The sequence below is a fragment of the Corvus brachyrhynchos genome, unplaced genomic scaffold (genome assembly GCF_000691975.1).
Source record: "Corvus brachyrhynchos isolate BGI_N302 unplaced genomic scaffold, ASM69197v1 scaffold200, whole genome shotgun sequence".
In the NCBI taxonomy this organism is placed as follows: Eukaryota; Metazoa; Chordata; class Aves; order Passeriformes; family Corvidae; genus Corvus; species Corvus brachyrhynchos.
In genome coordinates this window covers 7,621,569-7,632,749 of record NW_008236184.1, presented here as the reverse complement: position 1 = coordinate 7,632,749, position 11,181 = coordinate 7,621,569, and the positions used below count along the sequence as shown (strand labels likewise).

General features: G+C 46.4%; 2 protein-coding genes across 7 annotated transcripts in view; one reads left to right on the top strand and one right to left on the bottom strand.

The window, feature by feature from the left end:
- The window catches only part of MEF2A (myocyte enhancer factor 2A), a 75,294-nt gene extending 71,743 nt beyond the window's left edge, over positions 1-3,551 (top strand). For all 6 annotated transcript variants that reach the window (XM_017736647.1, XM_017736627.1, XM_017736638.1 and 3 more), the window contains one exon: positions 1-3,551. In XM_017736647.1, coding sequence (XP_017592136.1) covers positions 1-160 — 160 coding nt within the window. In that variant the 3' untranslated portion in view covers positions 161-3,551.
- LYSMD4 (LysM domain containing 4) lies at positions 2,778-11,027 on the bottom strand. Its single transcript, XM_008638671.2, has 3 exons — positions 10,579-11,027; positions 9,565-9,855; positions 2,778-6,157 (listed from the first exon to the last, which is right to left on the bottom strand). Exons 2-3 carry the CDS (start codon positions 9,835-9,837, stop codon positions 5,699-5,701), a joined length of 732 nt encoding a protein of 243 aa, XP_008636893.2. The 5' UTR covers positions 9,838-9,855; positions 10,579-11,027; the 3' UTR covers positions 2,778-5,698.
- Positions 11,028-11,181: the final 154 nt, after the last annotated feature.

The window sequence follows — 11,181 nt, the reverse complement described above, 5'->3', positions numbered from 1 at the left end:
CGACAGCCTGAGCAGCTCCAGCAGCTCCTACGATGGCAGCGACCGCGAGGATCCCCGCAGCGATTTCCACTCCCCCGTCGTGCTGGGGCGGCCGCCCAACACAGAAGATCGGGAGAGTCCCTCGGTAAAACGAATGAGGATGGACACGTGGGTGACATAAACCCACAGTGTCGCCCTTTCAGTTTTGTGTTCTCAAAATGAACTGTCCTGACATATCTAAATTTATAAATAAGGACATGAATAAGTATATTTATATGTATATACATACATGCATATATATATCTTCACATGCATATATATGTGCTAGTGTGTGTAGCATACACCAATCATCAGGCACTTACGACAAACTCTTGTATAGCTGCAGATGTCCCTTGGTAAAACGTAACAGAACAATCCAGTAGGTTTGATCTCTAGTCTGGCACTTACCTGGACTCGTGTGCAACCCCAGCCCAGCCCCATGGCAGAGCGGTGTCCCCGCAGTGTCTCCTCCTCCTCCACACCCACCCGAGCGAGGGCTCGCCTGTAGTACCGTCCCTGTGTGTAGTCAGCTCTATGGTTACTCGTAGTTAAGAAATAATTGCTTTGTAGCAGCAGAGCAGTAGAAAAGCAGGAAGAAGAAAGCAATACTGTACATAAACTGACCTTTCTATTACCCAACCTGGCATGGGTCTCTATTGCAGAGGGTGCATGGAGAAGGGCTGATGCTATAAGAAATAAAAAAAAAAAAAACAAAAACCCTGTTTTGCACGTGCAAAAAAAAAAAAAATAGTGTATTGGGTCAAAGAAGTGATTTTTTTAATGAGTGAAAGAGAGACATAGAGAACTCGCATGAAATATTCAGAAAATATTAGCCTAGAAAATAGAACGTTAACAAAATAAAATTAATATATTAAGTTATAATTGGAATATGTTTGACAAATTTGTTTTTACGTTCATACCTTTGAAAAATATAGAAACGGATTTTAGCTCATGTATATTTTATATTAAAGAAAACAATACCCTAATGAATTGAAGACTATATATAAAGTTATATACAGTACTTTTGAACACATTCTGCTATGAATTATTTATATAAGCCAAAGCTGTATGTTGTAGCTTTTTTGTAGAGTATAGTTTTATCTTATTTTGACTTTCTAGTTTTTGCTTTCAAAGATGAAAAGGAAAAACTTGCAGGCGGAACCTTGGGGGAAAAATAAGCCATGAACACTTATATGTAAATTTAAATTTGAGCCAAACTCTTTGTGTATATAGCATCCTAAATATATTATCACCTTTGGTGTAAGTACCTATGTATTGTACGGTCACCAGATTAAAAAGTATATTTTTGTGGATTGACGCCAACTTGAAACAAGGCGAGGTCCTTATTAAGTAGAGTATTCACTGTTTAATATTTACTATTTTGTTAAATATACTGTACTTTCTTTGGATTTTAATTATTATTAATATTATTATCCAGATTTTTCAGAGGGTGTATAAAGGGGTTGGCCCCCTCACTGGTGGTGAATGTGTGCCGTTCAATTGTAATCTCTGTGCTGTATGGTTAAGCTTCATTATACATTTTATATATATGTATATAAATAGCAAAGTGGCAAAAAAAAAAATCCGGTGTTAAGTTCATCCTGCATAAATATAAAAAAATCTGTTACAACACATTTTAAGGCATCATTTTAAAGCTGCCTCTTCCAAGGAGGAAAAAAAAACCAGTGGAAAAACTTGACCTAATTTCTCATGATAGGGAAATGACACATATCAGAGGAGCGCAAAAGGTTTTGTGAGTTGGCAAGTGGTTTGGGAAAAATTTGCTGCTTCCAAGAAAGAGGGAGGAATGCAGAGCCCCCTTGTGCCGTGAGACAGGGCCGGGCGCAGGTTTGGTGTTGGATGCGGGGCTGTGATCCCGCAGGTGCTCCCGGTCGCCTCCAGGCTGGCAGTGCTAGTTCTGGGTGGAAGCTGCAGTCCTGTGGGATTGCCCAAACTCTTCAGAGTTAGCCCTGATATTTATTATGTTTTTGCTTGGGCCTTTTTTTTTCTTTTTTTTTTTTTTGCAGTTAAGAAAATCCCTTGATGCTGTAAGGGAGGGGTGAGAAGGGCGGTGCAGTGTGGCCGGCTGCCCTGTGTGGTACCTGCGGCCTCCAGCCCTGTCCCCTGTTGTCCTGACAACGTCAAAACCCGCAGGGGCTCCAGTCCCAGCCCTTCCCGTGGAACTGCTTCCTACTGCCGTGGGTTCATCCTGGCTGGCAGGAGCATGGAGGCAGACGGGACACGTTCCAGTGGCTGCTGTGTTCCCCAGTGACCAAATTCACTTGCTGCTCCCTGGAACCTTTTGCTGCTCTGACTAGTGATGTGAGTTCCATGATTTATGCACCTGTATGAACTTTGCTGTACATCCGAGTGGGAGTTCTGCATTCACATTTACTGTCTATTTTCTTGTGTGCCTTATCAGATGGCTTTGCTGACTGTATCTCAATAGTCTTTATTTCTATGCAGGTTTTTAAACAGTACTTAAACTACTGTTTTCTTAAAGACAAAGCTACACAAGGGTTAGAGTTTGTATTGAAACTGCACCAATGAATTAAAAAAAAATTAATAGAAAGAATCAGTTCTAAAGAGCTGGGCCAGGGAGCGGCCCTGTGCTGCCCTAGCCCCAGCAGAAACGTCCTTCCACAGCCCTCCGCTCTCGGGAGCACCTCCTGCCACCGAGGACATGGGAATCCTGGTTTTTAATAACTAGTAACTCACTTTGAAACATACTTTTTTAGAAATTGTAAAAATGTTTTATAAAAAAAAAATGACATAGCACAGATATTTCAACAGGTTTAAAAAAAAAAAAAAACTTTTTAAAATTATCTCTGCTGACTGAAGTGCAAGTGGATCCAATCCTGGGCTGAACCCAGTCAGGTCTGAATGATTTAAGATTTTTATCTCTGTTGTGACAAATCACCTCCATCCTCGAGCTCTCACGATAGTTTTGAGAATGCCACGGTGTCAGGGACTCATCAGAGAGAACTGCTTTAGCCTTGCCTTCCCTCCAAGGACACTAATGCATCAGAAACTTGCGAGTTACTGTGCGCACAAGAAATACATAGTAAATAAGGAACAAAACAACTCCTAACAATTGATCCTGGGCAGAAGTTAAATCCGAATGTGAACGAAAGACTTAACCAATGTAAACATTTAAATCTTAGTAGAACCTTTCTTCACTTTGCTGTGCAAGAGAACACTGCTTTGCTATATTTAAAATGGCTTTTTTAAAAGAGATTTATGTATTTGGTAAATGTTTGTAGTCAACAGTTCACAAGAAGCTGTTCACGGTTTAATGCTGATAAGCCGTTTGGCGGCACAAGCTGGACTTTGTTGCCATCCTTGAGACGAATCTTTTAAGAAAAAAAATAAGTTAATCTCAATTTTTTTCCCTGAATGTGTTGTTTTTTCTTCAATATACAATAAATATTCTAGTGAACTTTTTATCAAATGGTTAAGAAAATGCTAGAGGTTGTTGTAAAATATTTGTATCCTGCATTCACTAAAGTAAAGATACTGGCTTTTACTGTGTACTCCGGCCTCTCTCGTGTTTGCAGAGCACGTGGTCCTGTCTGGCGCGTCCTTGCCCCCTCCAGGTGTCCAATTCAGGTGCGAGGTGTTGGTTTGAAACTGCAGCCATGAGCATTTTCATCAACAGGAATTCACACACGCTTGTTACTACACTCAAGGACTGATGCTTGCTAAGAACCTTTTTTACAAAACACTTAAAGAGAACTGGCAGATAAACCAGGGTCCATTCAGAGTGGAGAGCCCAAGGCCAGTCCCACCTCTCCAGCCCCAGTTCCTCTCCTGCTTCTCAATGCAGGGGCTGAGGTAAGGCTGCAAGGGACCCCACTTTCTAAGGCAGGTGATAGCAAAAAACGCACAAGCTGTGCCCCTTGCGCTTTTATTTCATGTGGCTTTATTTAAAAATGTAAGAATCCCCCCCTCCCCAGAACCAAGAGATACAGCTCTTCATAGAAGAAAAATACAAGTTTTTGTTCACTGTAAGATACTTTAGAGTGCTCATTTACAAAATTAGGTTCCCACTTTTGAGAACTGCCGGAAACATAGGTTCTCATTGTAACAGCACATGGTTCTGCTTGTGTGGTGTGGGGCTCCTCACCTTGCTGGAGAAGCTTCAGTCCTCCCCATCCAGGCAGACACTGCCAGGCTGCTCTTCCTCAGGCCAGGCTGAGGTTACACCTGTACAACAGGTGCTTGTACCACAGCCTCTCTCCAGCCCCTGCTCTGCCCCAGCAGGCCTCGGGCTGCCGGGGAAGCCCTGGGGGCCTGCTGGCAGCTGGGAAGCTCCAAATGGGACGGGGCTGAGGTGGGAAGTACAGTGCTTCCTGCACCTGCCCACCAGCTCTGCCCTCACCCTCAGCAACAATGGCAGCTGCCCACGCAAAATCCCTTAGTGTCTGGTATAGGAAAGCCTTCACCTCTGCCCACAGGTCTGGAATTTGCTGAATCAAACTTCTGAGGCAAATTCTTCACTTTAGCGAAGCTCCCAAGGGCTGCCTTGCTGCTCCCTTGCAGCAGGTAGTGTTTGCTGACTGGCCCTGAAGAGCACAGCCCTCGGACTGACCGACGTCTCCACTGCCCTGCAAAGCTTTTTAATGCACACTGTCAGTTCACAGAAACCTGTCACAATCAGCAGCTGCACAGTCCTCTCCTATAAAGGCTTCATCCTTCCTTCTTCTTGGACTTCAGTCCTGGACCTTGCAACCTGCACCGAGCTCAGCACTTCACTCCTGCCCAGACTGCACACAAGGAAGTAATTCCATGACCAAGCCCGGGTGTCTGAGAAGCACCACTGTAGACTATTATTAGTTTTTTTAGCAAATAATACTGACTAGACCTTCTGCCAGCAAATGAACCCTTGAGAAGTGCATGTGACTCCTCTCTCCTGCTCTCCTGTCCTCTTCCAACACCCTCTGCCCACCTGGGGCCATGCAGGGCTGAGCAAAACCCTGAACAGTGCAGATCCTGCACTGGGACCTCCAGATCGCAAGAGCCATCTCTGAAGGGTTTCACTGTGGGGAAGAGGTCTGGGCTCACCCTTCCCAGGGGTGGGCCTGACACATCCTAATGGAACACAGCTCAAAGGTTTGCTCAGGGGGATGACAAGGTGGGGTGCTGGCAGTGTCCTTGTGCCCTGGCACACCCAGCTTAGAGCCCCAGAAGGCATCATTAAGTTCAAGCAGGCCAAAACCACCATGGATGGTCTGCAAGAGACAAAAATGACACTTCTGAGAAAAAGTGTCCCCCCCCTCTTCCATTCCAGCAAAAAGTGTTTCCTTAAAATGTGAACAACCCCCAACTTTCCAACCACATTAATACTGCGCACCCTAGCTCAGCAGCAAAGGAGTTGCTTCTAGACACATCATTAAGAAATAGCTGAAGCAACCACAATGAGTAAATTGCTACAAACCACTTTCCCCTAAACAGAGTTCCCAACTCTTAAGCCACCTCGATGATGATTTCTGTAAGCAACAAAACATCCTTATTTTTCCATCAAAAATCACATCACCTCATTTTCAGTCAAATTCAGGATTACATCATCAGCTACTTATAAAAATAATCTGTATTGTTGTATCCCCTTGGAAGCACTTGAGTCAGTCATAAGCACATGGGCATCACTGCTGGAGAGGCTGGAGTGGGCTGCCCCTTCCCCTTAGGATTTTTTTCCTACAACTGAGCCTTGTGGTAATTTCCCTTCCAATCCAGTTGTTGAAACATTTGAAGTTATGTTAAAGGTGCGGGCCACCAGGCCTTGCGTTTTAAAATAGATGATATAAAATACTGGCAGGACAATTCCTATCAGGAGCATAATAAAAACGGCGTTCCACCACTGGATTCCACAGTCTGCACCGTTACCAGTCTCCCGCTTCCCTGCCTCGGGCAGGGGCCTTTCCAGCGCCTCCACGCCGTACTCCGCATTCAGCTGCGCGTTCAGCTGCACCTCCACCTGCACGGCGTCCTGGATGCTCTGGTCAATGCCCCTGAAGTACTCGCTGAGGCACCGGGTGCTCTCCGTGAGCAGCCCGTATGGCCGCACCGGGATCTTGATGGACTTCAGTGCGTACAGGTCCTGCTCCCGGATGAAGTTGTTGACACGTTTGATATCCGCAACCTACGGCATCCAGAAAGGACACAGACAGTGACTGCAGCACAACCCCGGAGTGAGGCAGGAAGCAGCTATAAACCAGTGTGCACGGAGCTGTCATGGAATAAAAGCAGGCCCAGGATTCAAGTGGTTAGGTGTTCTGCAGAGATTCCCCAGCTGTGCCAGGGTGCTTTAGGTCCTGCTGGATAGAGTCAGTCCCCTGCTAAACCAGTCTACCACCTCCTCTAGTGCTCTTGTACCTGCTGTGTTTTGCTCCATACTGCTTTTCCTTCCTTTTGCTTTCTTTTCCCTTCTCTCACTTAGTTAAGGCAAGAAAAATCTTTGTAACAGATCCTTTTTAAAACAGTTTTCATACCTTACACATGAGTGCTTAAGGTGAGAGCACAACACCAGTGTGAGCAGGCAAAACTCCCCTCCTGCTCAGGAAATGATTTCGGAGTGATCAGAGCTCCACTTTGGGAGCAAACCAGTTCTGAAAACAAGGGCAGAGCCTGGAGAGCAGGGGAGCATCTGCCACACAGGCAAGAGCATCCTCTGCTCAAGCAGCACCTCTCTTCTGCAGGACCAGCAGCTCATTCCTCCTGAGCTGCTCAGTGCTCCTGCTGAACAACAATCACCTCTGTGCTCCTGTCACCACCTTTGTTGGTTCTTGTGTAGGGTTCCTGTCTGTGAGCTGTATCCCCACCCAGAGCAGGAAGAGCAAAGAAGAACAAGCCACATGTGCAGCATCACACACAGAGACAGGCAGTACCAATGCAAAGACAAAGGCAAGGCAGTGTCCTTTATTTAACATTAAATAAGAGAAGATGCTTAATACAGTGGCCACTCACAGCCACCCAGTAAGTACAGCAACTCCTCAGTTGCACTAAACCCTCTGTCAAAGAAAAGGAACAGGATGTCAGTGCGTGCCAGGAGCTCTCCACAGCAGCCAAGGAGATACGAAAAGAACCTTGAGGAAAAGGCTGGAGGACACAAAACAGCAAGAGCCAAACCAAAGAGAAAGGCAACACAAACAGGTAAACCACCTCCCATACATCACACCAAAGAGACACACTACAAGGGACTGTGCTTTGCTCTTTCAGAAATTACAGCAGGACCTGCATTCACTACACACTCACACACTTGAGGCTGCCAAGGAAACTGGAGAGCTAAAACAAAAAACCCACTTTACTTCCTAAGCACTCTGCTCAAAGGTAGAGATGAGATGGATGCCTGAATCTCATGTTTACTCTGCAAAGCTTGAGAACTCTGAAAATGGCACATTTAATCCAGGACCTGATCTGAGGACCCTGAGGCAAAAGGAATCCTCAGCCACTAGTTCAGGCTCCTCACAGCCAGCCCCAGCGTAACCTCCGGACTTAAACCCTGCAAAATCTCTTAGTTATGAAATAACAATCTCACCCAGAGCCTCCTAACTGAGGTGCTGCTTCAATTTCTGGATTTGTTCCAATGAAAACAAATTACTGGGACAGTAAATATCCCCTGTGGTGTCTGCAATCAAATACTGCAGTGTGGTGCTAAGGCTCTACAAACAGAAAGTGGAGCAGCACTCAGACAGAAACAACGAACAACGAAGCATGCGAGAGATTGGGCTGCACAAGCATTTAGGCTTATTTTCTCTAATCATTTTTTTTGGCTGCAGTGAGCTCCTCTTGTCCCAGCTAAGAACAATGCCAAAAGCAAGCCAGGACTATAAATGGTCAAGAGTAAAAATAAAAATTTTGAAGTGCTTTGCATCCCTGCCAAGTTATCTGTGGCACATGCACAGAGCTATTTGTTGCACTGTCTTAATACCCCCTCCTCAAGCAGATTCTGAAACCAATGTCAAGTTCTCATTGATTTCAAGAAGTTCATCCTGGATTTTTACACACATTTGCCTATATATCTGTGGTTACAGTTCCTCTTACTGCTGTCCTGGTGACCTTTCAGGAGCTGTTTAATTGTGCAAATAAAACAAAACACATGAAAACTGTCATGCCAGTCCTTAAAAAGACAAATACACAAATCTCCTACAATAAGGATTTCTGTACTTGTTCAATTTAACTGGAACAAGTCAGAAGTGCCCTTTCTGGAAGAGAGGGAGGCAGCAGGACAGTTCTTTTCCTGTGGGAGGAGAACACTAACTACGTGGTCCCTTCCATCAGCTTGCTCTTCCCTTGGGCAGGGCCAGCAGCCTTCAGAGGGGCTGAAAGGTTCCAGGAGCGGGACAGCAGAACTTTTCAAACCACAGTCCAAAGAACTGTCCAGAATCTCCATCCTCTGAATTCATCCAACTGCTGCTGAGAGCACCACACAGCCACAGCTCCAAACCCAACCAAAGCTCAGCTCTGCCTTCTCAGGCTCTCCTGGGGCCAATCAAGGCCTATTCAAGTCCTACCAGACTCGCTTCTCCGCACGCATCAGGCTCATCAGCAGAACCTGCAAGGGTGCCTTTTTTGTTTTGTTTTTGTTTCTAAGGGCATGGGAGGGGAGGAATTGCTGCAATCCCTCTAAGGCCTCTTGCCTCAGCTGCACCGCACAGCTGCTGTGTGGTTAAGCAAGACAGACTGCAATTGCATTGCAGCAGTGAAGCCAGAGCCATATCATTATCCCCACTGCAGTCACTGGCCAATTGTTTGCATCATGGAACTCTGAAATCACAGTCCAGCTTGCAGAAAAAGGAGGCTCTAAAAATACAGCTCAAACTGCTAAACAACAGACAGCTTCTAATGTTCAGACCAGGTAATTAAACTTTTCATCAGTTTTGCTCTGCTTTGGAACAAAGAAAATGTGTTGTGTAGTGGGTTCCAACTCAGAGAAATCTCACTGTGCACACACCCTTCCTCCTGCCCACAGGCACCTGAACTGTGCACGCTTTGGGATGACAGCAGACAACCAAAACCCACACACACACCCCACCTGGATTCTGGGACTGAACTTTGGCACCTTTCCACAGCCAACCCTGTCAGACTCAGACCTTCCTTGCAAAATGTAAGCTGATACGTTTCAAAAAATAAACAAAAAACCTCACCCATAACGGCGGTGTTTCTTTGTACTGCTAAATTTGCTTTAAAAACTCCAATGTTCCTTGAGAGCAGAGCCCTGACCCTAATTTCTACACTCAGCTTCCTAATGTTTGCCCTCACTGAAATAACTTAGTACAACCTGCACTTAGTCACTGAAATTAAACAGGAAAGTAGGTCAGGCAGGGTATGAGGCTGACAACATCTTCCTAGGCTGTTGGCTGAACAACTCTTTTTTGCGTTTGTTTGGGGATTTTTTTGCCTTTATCCAGTTTTACCCAGACACTGATCATTCATAAAACAGAGAAGGCCAACACTTTCCAGTGTCAAAACTACCAGACCACAGGACTGGAAACCGCTGCACATGAAACCCCTCTGATGTGATTAGCCCCAAGCAGAGGCAGCCCTTACCTTACAGCCGTACTGCAGGGCCAGCTTGTTGAGGTTATCCCCCTCGGTGATCTCCCGCTCCAGAAGCACCACGTCCCCCAGCCTGTCCCGGGCAGCGCTGCCCCGCTGCTGCTCCTTGCCCCTGGGCCGCAATTCCATCACGTTGAGCTCCTCCTCTGAGGACTCATCTGAGTCAGATCGGCCATTGGGAAACACATACACCTGCCTGCCCGGGAAGTTGTGGACAGTGACAGGAGCCTGGAAGGATCTTGTTCGGCTCTCATTCAGCCTCATCTTTTACACCAGTAGCACCTGTAACAAAACCCAGACATTTTTAGTTTCCTCAATACCAGGGTTCAGTTCTTAGCATGAAAGATTCAGAGAATGCACAAAAAGTTGGCAGGTGTGAACACACAGACACAAAGGTTTCTTGTACCCAGGGCAAATCCAGAAGTGCCACTCTTAACAGCAGTATTAGAAAAGTTATGTACTCAAACTTCAGCAATCAGTAATCTTTTTCCAAGTTGGTTTTTTTTTTTGTTTTGTCTACCCGTGGACAAACCACCTTATAAGACTATAAGCTACACATTTTAAATGCTACATTCTATAATTTCATTAAAAATAACACAGTCACTTAAGCGAACTGTCTTTAATTATGGTCAAAACATACAGCAGGTCTACCAAGAGACATTAAAAACTGAGCAAAGTTACCCTTTTCATAAGTCCTTAGTTCTCTACAGTTTAAGAATCCACATTTTAAGTTCTTGGAAGTGAACTTTTTTTTCAATAAGCACAGCTCAAGCTTCACTTAAGTTCAACCTGAATAACAAGGCTTCATTTTGCTGCATGAAGACTACAACTTGCCTGAGCACTTTAATTATTGCTCAGCCTACAGCTGTAAGGGTTTTTTTTGTTGTTGTTGTTGGTTTTTTTTCTTCAATCCTCAGCTCCACAAACAATTTGTTGTCACGGTCAGGCATAGGTAAGAAAACCCCACACTGTTACGGAACCTTGACCTTAACGTTCTCCATCTACCTCTAAGGGATTTTTCAGGTGAAACCACTACGATTTAATGGCATTTCCTTGGCTCCGGGCACGGCACCCACAGCTGCGGGCTGGGCTCAGCTGTGCCGGGGGAGTTCAACATCCAGGACCAGGGTGGACGCTGCTGTGGGACACGCCGGCCGCCCCCGACACAGCTCCCTCCTTAGGGAGTGCCGAACTCTTCCCCAAGCTCCTCTGGGGACCCCGACCCCGTCAGCACTTCAGGAGGATCCCGACACCCTCAAAGGACCCCAATCTCCTCAGCATTTCAGGAGGGTCCCGCTCCCCTCAGGGCGCCCCGCTCCCCGTGGCACCTCGGGGTCCCGATCCCCTCAGTTCCCGCTCCCCTCAGACGGTCTCGCTGCCCTCAGGGCTTCAGGTGACCCCAAATCCCTCAGCACTTGAGAAGGGTCCCGATCCCCTCAGAGTGTCCCGCTCCCCCCTAGGGCTCCGCTCCCCTCAGCGTTTCATGAGACCCCGCTCCCCCCAGGACGTCCCGGTCCCGGTCCCGGTCCCGGTCCCGGTCCCGGTCCCGGTCCCGGTCCCGTCCCGGGACAGCGCCTGCGGTGCACGCTGGGGATTGTAGTTCCCGGC